Here is a 12,500-nt window from a genome sequence, read left to right on the forward strand (position 1 = left end):
CTCAATATACAGAGTATACAGAAAAATCTGCTTTTCTTTTCTGTATCTTTTACATGATAAAAAGCCATTTTGATTATTGCTACACTATGTTGTCCATTTTAATTGTTTATGTTTCGGAGGCCACTTGTGTTACTGTAAACCTTACAATCACACATTTAGACACACATTCTCAGTGTTAGCATGCAAGAGGGTGCTGTAATGTAAGATAATAGATCTACTGTCCGTCCAGCACAGACTGCCTCCGCCTGCAACTCACACACACTCACAGAACACTATTGTCCTGCCCTGCACAAAGAGTCTCGTTAGCATGAACACACATACACACACACACACACACACACACATTCACATACACACACACACGCAGAGAAAGTCCCAGCACTGCCTCTCATCCCTGTACCGGAGAAGACGTATGTATTTCTGCTCATATTTGTTTTGTTGAAGATATTACTGTTAATATTCATAATAAGTGTGGACTGAGCTTTCAATGTTTATCAGTCTGGCTGTATTATGGGCTGTTGAGTTGTTGCTTATTGTGAAGTGCTGTTGGTGTTTGATGTCAGGTTTCCTGTTGAGCCTTTTTTTTTACATTTAAGATTAGTAAGATTTATGGAATTTGACATGAAGTTCAAAACATTAATTAGAAAATCCTTTATAATATGTATTATCTGCCATTAGATTAGCAAATGTGAAGAAAATAAAGTTCAGTTAATAGAGGTATTCTGAAGAGTTTTCTTTCTGTCACTCTGAGAATCAATGTTATTTGTGTTTACATATCTTTCAGGAGTGTGAAGGTTTTGATTCCCTGTAAAGTTTTCTTTTCTTTTTGACTCAGATCATGGTTGTATGTCATGTGTAAGCACTGTCTGATCTGTCTGAATGTACACAGATGGTAAAACAGCAGCTGAATGTCAGAGAGATGAACATGACCACAGATGTGATCTGGATCTGGATCTGTTGTTCTTTTGATTTTCTAGCGGTGCAGTGTGTTTGTAAATGTGGTTATCCACTCTCTGTACATGCCTTGTGGGAACGACAGGTGAAGATCCAGGATGGAGGTACAAATATAACCTAAAAAAGGAAACCTATTATCTGAAACTAAACTCAATCTACAGCCAACCTAACTTATAATCCGACACTAAACTGCGACTAAACACAGACAAGGCTCGAGTCTAGTCCCAGACTAAAGTGTAAATCTGAGCTGTATTAACTGACATAAACTTGCACTGATTGATATTAAAATATATATCAGTGCTTTTTTTGTCTCAAGATGCACAACAGTATTTTTTTTTCTAAGGCACATGTTAATAAAATAACGTACATGTCCTAAATGAGCTATGGCCTAATCCTGGTTTAGTCTAAATCCTGTCTGTGAAACGGGGTCTTAATCTGAGACTAAACTACAACTACAGCGACCGCAATGTCTAATCTAAACTTTTACTCAATCTACAGCGACTGCGCCATCTAATCTGAAACTACTGCACTTTTCTGGATTTTACTCATGTTCGCGCCCCTAAAATGATGTCTTGTGTTCGCAGGTTTATATCATGGGGATCTGCATCGCAGTATGTGGAAACTTTCTCATCAGCATCTCCTTAAATATCCAGGTTAAACGCAACTCACACATGCTCTGTCAGTGCTGTGGTGCCATGTGTGTTTGATGTTTAGAGGACATCTCTTCTAAACTGTGCTAGTGTCGCTGGTGTTTGTGCAGAAATACACACATGTGCGGCAGTCTCAGCGAGGGACGAAGCCGTACTACACCAGCCGTCTGTGGTGGTGCGGGATCCTGCTGATGGGTTTGGGGGAGCTGGGGAACTTCGCTGCGTATGGATTTGCTCCGGCATCGCTCATCGCTCCTCTCGGCTCTGTGTCTGTCATCGGTAAGACCTTCTCTCTGTTCATTAAAACATGGCTCAGTTAATCCCAGGTCTGATGTTGATGTTCATAAGCATGTAAAGTTGGTTCTGTTTGTCTCTCTTTCAGCGAGTGCCGTAATTTCTGTGGTGTTCCTCAAGGAAACGTTACGTGCTTCAGACATCCTTGGTGAGATTAGAGTCCTTCTATAAATAATTAAATTCAGATTATATTACAATATACATATAAAGCAAGACTGGGGAAAGTCTGTAAAATCATCAGTTCGGCCAGTTAGCATTGAGCTACAGGGATGCTATCATCTCTAGTGCACATATGTGACCCGGAGGACAATATCTGTCTGAGATACAACTATTTGTAAATCTGGAATCTGAGGGAGAAAAAATCTAAATCTTGAGAAAATCATCTTTAAAGTTGTTCAAATGAAGATCTTAGCAATGCATATTACTAATCAAACATTAGGTTTTGATATTTTTACAGTAGAAAATTTACAAAATATCTTTATGGATCATGATCTTTACTTAATATCCTAATGATTTTTGGCTATTGCTCCAGGGTCACATACTGTATATGAAATCATTCCTCCAGAAATCAGGAGATTATTAGTAGTTCAGTTCATATTTGTTGTTGTTGATGACTAAAGATCATTGGGTCCAGACTGAATCAGTTCAGTGTGATGTAAAAGCACAAGTCTTGAGCGTCTGCTGAAGAGAAACGAGACACCAGCCATCCACAAACCCCTCCGATCATCGTAAAATGAACAAGTTTCAATCAGCTTTCCTCGGTGTTCTTGTAATGAAGGTGTTTTGTTGGCAGGAGGTGCTTTAGCGCTGACCGGCACCTACTTCCTGGTGACATTCGCCCCTCACTCATCACCTCATGTCACGGCCAACATGGTGGAGCGCTCGCTGGTCAGCTGGACCTTCCTCATTTACTTTGTAAGTCTGTTCAGTTACAGTACAGCTAACTGATCGCATTTTATAGAAGAGGTCAGTAGTAAAGTGACACCTAGAGATGCACAAACACAAGGTGAAATCAAGACAGACTGAACATCAGTTCATATAAATGATGTGGTTCTTCTGAACGAATCTTTTATCTGTCTCTCTGCAGATGTTTGAAATGATTCTCTTCGCTATCCTGATGTATTTGTACAAGTGCAGGAACATAAAACACATCGTTATCATGATGATCTTGGTGGCGTTACTCGGTAAGAACAGATTCTTGTCTCAGTAAGAGATAACTGTCATGATGAATAGATCAGTAAAAAGTGGATTTATTGCAGCTTCGGTGACGGTGATCTCGGTGAAAGCGGTTTCAGGAATGATCACAGAGACGATCCGTGGAAGTCACCTGCAGCTCACCTATCCCATCTTCTACATCATGTTCATCATCATGGTCATTTCCTGTGCCTTTCAGATCAAGTGCGTCTGACCCTTCACTGACACAAGCTTCTCACTCATAGTGCTCAGGAGAATCCTGCTCATTTCTCTTTATTTGCTCAGGTTTCTGAACGAGGCCATGAAGATGTTCGACGCCACAGAGATCGTGCCCATCAATTACGTTTTCTTCACCGCGAGCGCCGTTGTTGCTGGTCAGTCGGTTTAAATGTGTTTCGATGAACAGAGACTAGGTCTCAGGCCTTCCTGGAAACACAAAAATGCTTAATAGAATATGTTTGTATTTCTAGGCATTTTATTTTATGAAGAATTTTATGGTTTATCTTTGATACACGTCATCATGTTTGTGATCGGGTGAGTGTTTCTCAAAGATTATTGTAGTATATAAGAATAACAACTATGCCTGTGTGTTTGCGGTTTAAGATGTGTGTGTGTCACTCAGGTGTCTGCTGGCATTTACTGGAGTGTTTCTAATCGCGAGAGCTCGTCCCAGAATCAAGATGGACCGTGTGTTTATTTCAATGAGCCAGATTCCAGGTATACCAATAACGCCCAACAGTGATCAAACCGTCAAACACTCAGGATATAATGGGACTGTGTTTGTGTCTTTCAGGCAAAAGTGGTACAGATAAAGTGCAGCCGCAGTCAGATGACAGTAAATATGGAACACTGGCATCTAAACTGACGTGCACCAGTGGGATCCAGCAGGACGAGCCGTAGACGGAGCGCCCCCCGCAGGAGGAACAGAGGACCACACTCACGCTCGGTGTGTGTGACTGAGTGACCGACTAACTGATTCAGAGAAGGTTCATTTTGAATGCATATCTGTTTGTGTTATTATTATGACTTTTTAATAAACTAGTTTGAATATTTGAATACTTGCCTAAAGAAAAAACATGACGAAATGACTTGTTCTATAAAGGGGTCATATGACATTGCTTTAAAAGAACATTATTTGGTGTAATGCAATGTTTATGCGGTTTAAGGTTAAAAAACAAACGTATTGTTTATCCTGTATGCCCTGCCTTTCTGAAACACGTAAATTTTTTACAAAGCTCATCGTTCTAAAAAGCGAGGTGTGCTCTGATTGGCCAGCTTTCCAGTGCCTTGTGATTGGCCGAATGCTTCAAGTGTGTGACAGAAATGTTACGCCCCTCACCGTACTGTGATGTGTGTCCCGGGCAGAACACTGATACACACATAAAATCCATTACAAATGAGCCATTTATTGCATCCAGTGGGGACATAATTACTGATTATAATGACTTATACTGTCTTCTTATACATTGTGTTGCATATCACGCTGTGTAAACCATGTCTGCATTTGTGATCGGACAAACAACAAGCACTACCCTACACTGCTTAAAACTCACGTTTGAATCATCAGTGGCACGTTCTTTAAATATGTAAACGTACTTACAGACTGTGAGTCAGAAGAACAGTCCTCATCCTCAGAGAAACTCTTATTCACCATTTAATTAGCAATATGAAGTTACTGAACGACACCATTCTGCCAAACATCTTTTAGAAATTCAAATGGATAAGAAACAAATTAAGGTAAATGTTAAAATGCTTTATTTTTGGATAAACTAATTTATTCACAACAAAATCTCTTAAAATGCCTTATAAGCAGGCATGTGCACACATAGACATGAAAGGGGGCTTGAGCACCTGCCCTTTTTATTCCTGGAGATAAAGTGCCCTTTTTTCTGGGATGCTTTTTTTTTTATTTTTGAAAAATAATATATATTTCTGTTTGCACACAGCTTCCCTGTCAAACAAATATATTTATTGAAATACAGTATCTAAATATCAGGTCAGGAGTTCTGAAGCGCTCCCTCTCCCTCTCCCCCGATTGTTAAACCCGATTGTGTTGCTTCCGCTAAAGAAAATAGTCCGCTCCGTCTCTACGGTTAGAATCCTGTGAGTCCATAGCAACGCTCTGTTTTTCATGGCAACGCTCTGTTATACTCCGCACAGCGGTCTGTTGGTTATAACACACCGCATTCTACATTGGAATTCAACCAAGCCATGTAATAAAATAAGTTAATAAAATAAGCATATATCACCACCAGGTGATATGCTTTAGTTATTTTGTTTATCCTATTTACCTGCATTTCCCTGTCAATTAGATGCAAATGTGCGCATTTTAACTAGTTGACGCCTAATTTGCATACAGAACGTCCCCAGTTATTGACTTACATCAAGAGTCTTTCCCCCTGAAATGTAGAAATCTAAATTGGTGAATTTAGAAGAAATCTACAGATGCAAACAGATGGAGGATACGCTCTAAAAAATGTAGTAAATCTGAGTAACTGCATCTGGTACATTAATAAATAAAACTGAGTAGAAATAAGTTAACATTAAACTTTAAAAATAACAATATTTATAAAATAACTATTTAAGTCATTTAACTTTTTTTATTTCCTCGAAACCTTTATAAAATAGTATTCCATACCACCACAAATACATACATGACATTGGCTTTTATTGAAGTTTTACTCAATTATTTTGGTAAGTTTAATTTTAAAGTGTTATGTATTCTGATAACACCAAAATAATTAAAACGATGTAGTGCCTTGTGCAAAAATAAACAAATTATTAGTAAAACACGCCCCTCTGTTTGATGCAGTTATTTAGGTTATTCTAAATATGAAGAGTTCAGATGAATAATCCCATCTGAAAGTGCCATCTGAAATTTCCTTCAATAATGATCATTTTTATCAAGCTTGTATGTTTATGTTCACTTATTTCACATTACTGGCAATGAAAATTACCTATTAATTGTCATTTAAGTTAAATTACTGAACTTCAATACGAGCTTGAAAAAAAAAGCTGATAAGAAAATTTGAGATGGCACTTAGAGGCTTTGCATCTGAACTCTTCTTGAAACTAGTAGCATAGAAAATGTGTTCAGAACATGCAGATTGTGGAATGGTTTCCTTTGCTGCTCTATAAACCTAGTGAATACTAAGGAGACCATGGTTTCTGTGAACTGATTATTTTGTAGACATCTTTTGAAAATGAAACAATTGCGTGACTTTGAGGAAGATAAAATTAATTAACTTTTTAAATTATTTTTTTTAAAAAGGAAGTCAGAGTTGCGTTAATATTTATATATATATACTTTTTTGTTTAAAAAAAAAAAAAACCTAATTATGAGAAGTGCCCTTTATTTCACTTGAGCCCCTGCCCCTCAAACTGTCTGTGCACGTCCCTGCTTATAAGGTTATGATAAACAAATGAGCTAAATCAAGCTTTGATCTCTGCAAACCAAACTATCGTAATTAAATGTTTCCCTCTCTAATAAAGAGATTTCATCATTGCTGCTTTATGACAGAAAATCAAGTAGGAATTCTAACTGAAAGCAACACTGACTTTGGTTTTTTATGTTTAATGCTGTAATGCTTCTTGATTTAAGGCCATCTACTGCATAAAGTACAACAGAAATAAACGTGACGCGACTGGACTTTACAGGAGTACTGAGCAAACATTCACATCGCTGTAATTAGATGCTTTCTTAACTGCTGCGTTCTCACAGCTATCAGTTTTTGCTGTATTCATTTCATTATTGAGAGGAAAGTGCACAGCATATATTTAGAGATTCATCCAAAATCATTTTCATCATCGTGATAAATGGCATTCCTGCATACCAGCACATGTCTAATTGCAATATAAATCATGATGAACTCAAACTCTTGCTGCAGTGAGCTGTTTAGTGTTCACCTGACAGACAAATCACATCTCATGTACATCACGAGGGAGAGAGAGTATACATTATACACAGGCCAAACCTGTTCAAACAGCAGCATCAGGTGCGTGACGGGTGCATTACCTGTGTGTGTGTGTGTGTGTGTGTGTGTGTGTGTGTGTGTAAAGAGTCCTCGGTGTTATACATCTCCTGCCACTGCGCCACCTACAGGACAACAACTGATCACTGACACGAGGAGCAGCGGAGGACTTCAAGGGTTAGTTCACCCTCAAAGCATCCTTTGTGTACATTACTTTCTTCTTTCAGATGAATCCAGTCATACATTAAAAGTTATACTGACTCTAAGCATTCGAATGGGAGTAGGTTTGCGTTTTTGTTCAACAGTCCAAAAGTAGTCAAACAAAGCGCATCCATCCGTAATAAAACATGCCTCACACGGCTCCGGGGAGAGAATAAAGGATTTCTGCAGCAAATAGAGGTTTTTGAAAAAAAAAAAAAAAAGAAATCCACAATTAAAATGTTATAAACACTTTTTTCTCACTTCTGCCATCACACGAGCAATCTGCTTCGGAGGATGATGGAGGACACTGGCTTATATACAAATCCTTTTGTACTTCTATTTCTTGACCAGTGTTTTGTCTCCTCTGTGTTTGTCTCTAATCAAACCGGCACACGCTCTACTCAAACTTCATCCTCTGGAGCGGCCTGCTCGTATGAGCCAGCAGAAGTGACAAGAAGTGTTTGTAAACGGTTTAAAAACTCAATGATTCGCTCTTCCCGACCTGACCGTTCCAGCTACATTTAATCTAAAAGTAATCTGATTGTATTACCTAATTAGTGTAACTTGATGGATTGTTACGAACTACAATTTTTGTCATGTAATTTGGAATCAATAACCGATTATAATTTGTAATTAATCTACCCACCTCTTCATACTAGTAACATTTAAAACAAAGTCCCGACTGAAGACCAGTGGTTAAAAACAAAAAAATAATGTGTTGTTTTCCACTGTGTACCAATGCATTCTGTATATGTACAAGTTAACATAAAACCCCACTCCAGGGATCTCTCTTCTGCTCATTCCTCATCAATAGATGACGGTGTTCACTTAGATTTATAGGTAAAAAAGGGCTTTATTTAAAACAATGTATAAAAACAAGCATGTAAAGAGCAATATGTACAAACATGCATATACACAGGACCGAGATGATTGCTGTACACAAGTGCAAAACTCATGAGAAGTTCATAAACACACACACACAGACAGTCAGAGCCGCCGGACATTGCGTTTGCTCTGTGCGCTCCCAGGCAGCACGTCTCTCTTGCTCCGGCGTTTGGCAGACAGGTGAGCACAGTCTCTGGATCCGTGGAGCGCGCAGGAGCAGGCCGTACAGAAGAGGAAGCTGCAGTCGCTCCAGCTGCACAAACCCTCGCCCCGCAGGGCGTGACAGCGGGCCGGATGCTGACAGCGGGGACACGGCTTCAGATACTCGTCACTCAGCAGAGTCTCGGCCGCCTGAGACACACACACACACACACACACACACACACACACAGTCGAGGGTTCTGAGGGACAGCTCACACAAAACACTAACACATGTGATACTCTACAAAACAGCACTACAGGGCGACGCGGAGGAGACAAATTGTGGAATAAAGTATTTTTTTCTTTTCTTTGCACACAAAAAGTATTCTCGGAGCTTTGTAATATTAGGGTTGAGCCGCTGATGACACATGGATTATTTTAATGTCCTCGTGTTAGGATCCTTCTGTCTATGAAGGCTCTCCGAGTTCATCACAAATATCTTCATTTGTGTTCTGAAGAGGAACGACATGAGGACGAGTGATTAATGACAGAATGTAGTTCTTGGGGGGGAACGGTCTCTTTAAGACGAGGCTGATGAGACACAGGGTCCATGACCATCTAAAGTATTCAGATAAATAAATCAATAAATATAGTTATCACAATATAACTTTCCTTAATAAAACAATTTGAACAGTTTGATAAATGTTCAATATAATGTTTGTGCCAAAAGTGGAATGAAACGCGACTCTTTGGAGCGTGACACACGTTTATCCTCCGTCAGAAGGCTTTTCAATCATTTCCCACAGATTTATTGTACTAACACTGTTAACTATATTAATGTAGACGACTGAATGGATTAAAGTCTTAATGGAGTATAATTACAGTATTTTGGTGATTAAGCTACAGCATGTGTGTATTTAGCCAGTACTAAATGTTTTTCAACTACTGTTTTTCATACTAATATCTAGAAACCACGGTTATATTTTTACCATGGTATTTAGGGGGTTTTAACGGTTCATGATTTAAATGTATTCTGCTATGGAAGACTAATTATATAAAAACTCAGAAGACAAGGACAAACATTTGATAATCAAAGCTCAGTAAAAAAACTGGTTCATAAAATAGGATTAAACACAAAGGATGTGTGTTATTAGCCACTGAAGTAATGACTCCAGGAGAGCAGGTACTTATTTAAAACATATATATATTTTCTTGTCATTAAAAATACATTACTTTACTAGTTACTTCAAAAAGTATGTAACTCACATTATTTGTAATGCATTACCCCAACACTGCTTATGTCAGCTAATTTTTTAAATTATGACCAATCTTACAGAAAAAAAATAACTGACTAACTTAATGTTTTATACTAGTGTTAATCTTTTCTGAATACGTCTAGGCCTTCATCAGTCACCTGCAGGAACTGCATGCGTTTGGAGCTGCACGGCCGGCCGCTGCTCGGGGTCAGAGTGCGCGGCGTGTGTGTGTGGGGCGTCCGAGCCTGAGCCTGTACACTGCCCAGAGCTGACCGGCACGCCAGCGCTGACCTGGTGTCTGCATCCGGAACATGAGCCGGTCTGCCACCCTACAGACGAACACAGAGCTGCTCATCACATACTGCTCACAGCACACAGATCATCATTAGGGTTAGACACGTCACCTCCAGTGTGATCTTCAGCTCTCTGATGTGGCTTCTTCTCCTGTGAGCAGCTCTCTTATCTTCTGAGATCACGTCGTTCCAGTCGTCAGACACCTGGCCAAACCTGAGATCCATCACACAGAGATAAACTTAAAGGGTCATGACATGAAAAATCTCATTTGCTTTGATCTTTTGGCATATAAGAGGTCATGGTAGCATTAACATCCTTAAAGCATTAATCAAGCTCTGAAGACGGTTTGTTTTCGATCCGAGGGACAAGGTGACATCAGCTATCAGTCATTTGCATAAACACGCCTCCAGAGTCCAGAGCAAGACAGATGAATAGTTGTCTTCTCACCACAGGCTCCTCCCACCGGCGCTCACCCGCTAACGGCTAACACTCAGGAGAGTGTTCACACTTAGGACTGGTTTAGTGCTCCAGGGTCACGTTTGTTGAAAGATGAAGCAGAATTAGATCTGACCTGTAACTAAAGGATTTCATAGTGCTCCGTCTGGAAATGACTTTATTTGGATCATGTTTTCAAAACCCTCACATGCATTAGCAAGGAGAACAGACACTCTTTCCTTTGCAATGAAGTTAGCCAATCATAACAGCGGCTGATTACTGACGAGCCTTAAAACAGAACAAGGGTTGGAAATACACATTTATCGGTTTCTTTGCGCAAAAAACTTTATTAGGCTAGAGATACTATTAATAAATATTATGGCTTAAATGTTGCATTATAATTCTTTTTCTGCATTTTTACAGTATTGCATCATCTCATCTCATTTTATTTCTACCGCACAAATGAACACATCTATAGTTGCACAATGTGCTGTACAGAGACAATAACATCACACAGAAAAGACAAAAAAAAAAACCCACAACCCCCAGAGAGATTAAAAGCCTGAGTTAATATACAAGTTTTTAATAATGATTTAAAACTAGAGATAGTCAGAGATGCGATCACTTAAGTTTCAATCTAGATCTGTGAATTGTTTAAAGTTGCTGATCAGAAGAAGTCCAGCAGCGCGCAGAAGCGTGACACTTCACTAAAGCATCAAGATATGCTGCAGTTTAAGGATTTAATAAACACTACACGTTTGTATTCTATTCTGAAACAAACAGTCAGCCATTTGAGAGAAAACTAAATCAGTGTAATATGCTGATGTTTGTGTGTTCCTGTCAGATCCACAGCTCTGTGGTTAACTCTTATACACATACAGAGTATTACAGTAATCCAGTCATGACAAATGAAGGCATGGATGAGCTTCTCAAGGTCATTAACGGAAAGGTCTTTAGTTTTTTCTTTCAGTTTGTCCAAATAAAATAATCAGTTTTATCGTTAAATTTCAGAAATGTTAAATCCATCCAGCTTTTTTCATCCCTTGAGCAGTTTAACAGAGTCAGAGCGTTCTTGTCATTATGAAATGGCATATAAATCTGTGTGTTGTGTGCTTAATGAAAAGAAACACCAAAAATGGATCCTAAAGGAAGCATATGAAAAGAAAACAGAAGGGGAGACAGAATGGACCCTTGAGGAACTCCGCATGTAAGTGGAGCTGAAGATTACACACATTCACCAAATCTAACTGCAAAACTTCTGTTCATTAAACAGGTCTTCAACCACTGAAGGACCATCGCTCGGACTCCAGCGTGGCGCTCCAATCCAGAGATCAAGACGTTATCAAAAGCCACACTAAAGTCTAATAACACTAAATGTGATCATCATGCACATCTCGTCAGTAAAGCGGTTCTGTGATTATCAGTTGATCTCCATCCGCTGCTTTCAGACGGAGAAGAATTTACTACACAGAGCCGGAGCTCACTCACAAACTACACAAAATCACGTTCAAAATCACACTTCTGCCTGATCATGATTTCTTTTGGATGAAAGGTTCAGCCCTAACCAAAGCCATTAACATGTGCCCTGCATCACGTACCTGTAGAGGTCAGCTCCAGACAGGAGACTCAAGATAACCGCTAGCACGTGTCTCAGGTTTCTCATCCTCAGCTCTGCAACCACGTCCACCCGGTCAAGGCCCATTTTGCGTCCGATGAGTCCGGAGAGCGGCAGGCTGGTTTGGACGGGTCCGTCTCGGAGCAGCTCCTCTACACTGGTCTGCTGACGGCTGATGGCGTGGACGAGCTGCAGCGCCGGAGTCAGAGACAGCTCCTGCATCATCAGTGTGGCAGCGCTCAGCGGCGTCCCGTCCAGAAACACCTCATCTTTACTGGTGCGAGGCTCCGTCCGCTGGCTCTTGGGCCCGTCCTCTGACTGGGAGCCTCCCTCTCGGAGCGTGGACAGTCTGCGCTGTCTCTCCAGCCGCGAGCGTCTCTTGTCTTTCCCGCACGAGCTCGCCGGCAGCACAAGCTCCTGGAAAGAGCCGTCGTGGTCCACCGAGGAGTCGTGGGATTTATCCAGACCCAAAGAGCTGAAGCCGCTGTCCTCGGAGGGGGGCGTGAGCGAGGACGTGTCCAGGACAGGCTTTCCCGCTCTCACGGGTGACCGGAAGGCCTTCGAGGTCAGCGGGCTGAAGTGCTCAGTTTGCGGCGAGCTGGGAAGACCG

General features: G+C 40.3%; 2 protein-coding genes across 3 annotated transcripts in view; one reads left to right on the top strand and one right to left on the bottom strand.

Annotated features, from left to right (window-relative positions):
• The first annotated feature begins 331 nt into the window (after nucleotides 1-331).
• On the top strand, nucleotides 332-4,148 carry LOC132136705 (NIPA-like protein 2). The gene is made up of 12 exons (XM_059547287.1): nucleotides 332-410; nucleotides 978-1,058; nucleotides 1,539-1,607; nucleotides 1,715-1,883; nucleotides 1,987-2,046; nucleotides 2,692-2,813; nucleotides 2,986-3,082; nucleotides 3,158-3,296; nucleotides 3,378-3,466; nucleotides 3,563-3,626; nucleotides 3,715-3,809; nucleotides 3,886-4,148. The coding sequence occupies exons 2-12, from the start codon at nucleotides 1,053-1,055 to the stop codon at nucleotides 3,990-3,992; spliced, it is 1,017 nt and encodes a 338-aa protein (XP_059403270.1). The 5' UTR covers nucleotides 332-410; nucleotides 978-1,052; the 3' UTR covers nucleotides 3,993-4,148.
• Nucleotides 4,149-8,097: 3,949 nt separating this feature from the next.
• fbxo43 (F-box protein 43) overlaps nucleotides 8,098-12,500 on the bottom strand; it is a 6,494-nt gene continuing 2,091 nt past the window's right edge. Inside the window, exons 2-5 of one of the 2 annotated variants that reach the window (XM_059547288.1) lie at nucleotides 11,874-12,500; nucleotides 9,951-10,053; nucleotides 9,705-9,875; nucleotides 8,098-8,500 (exon numbers count right to left, since the gene is read on the bottom strand). The exon at nucleotides 11,874-12,500 is cut by the window's right edge and continues 456 nt beyond it. In XM_059547288.1, the coding sequence (XP_059403271.1) occupies nucleotides 8,252-8,500; nucleotides 9,705-9,875; nucleotides 9,951-10,053; nucleotides 11,874-12,500 (1,150 nt within the window). In that variant the 3' untranslated portion in view covers nucleotides 8,098-8,251. Of the gene's footprint in view, nucleotides 8,501-9,365; nucleotides 9,387-9,683; nucleotides 9,876-9,950; nucleotides 10,054-11,873 lie in introns of those variants that run through there. The other variant, XM_059547289.1, reaches the window with a different exon arrangement.

The sequence above is a fragment of the Carassius carassius genome, unplaced genomic scaffold (assembly GCF_963082965.1).
Source record: "Carassius carassius unplaced genomic scaffold, fCarCar2.1 SCAFFOLD_150, whole genome shotgun sequence".
In the NCBI taxonomy this organism is placed as follows: domain Eukaryota; kingdom Metazoa; phylum Chordata; class Actinopteri; order Cypriniformes; family Cyprinidae; genus Carassius; species Carassius carassius.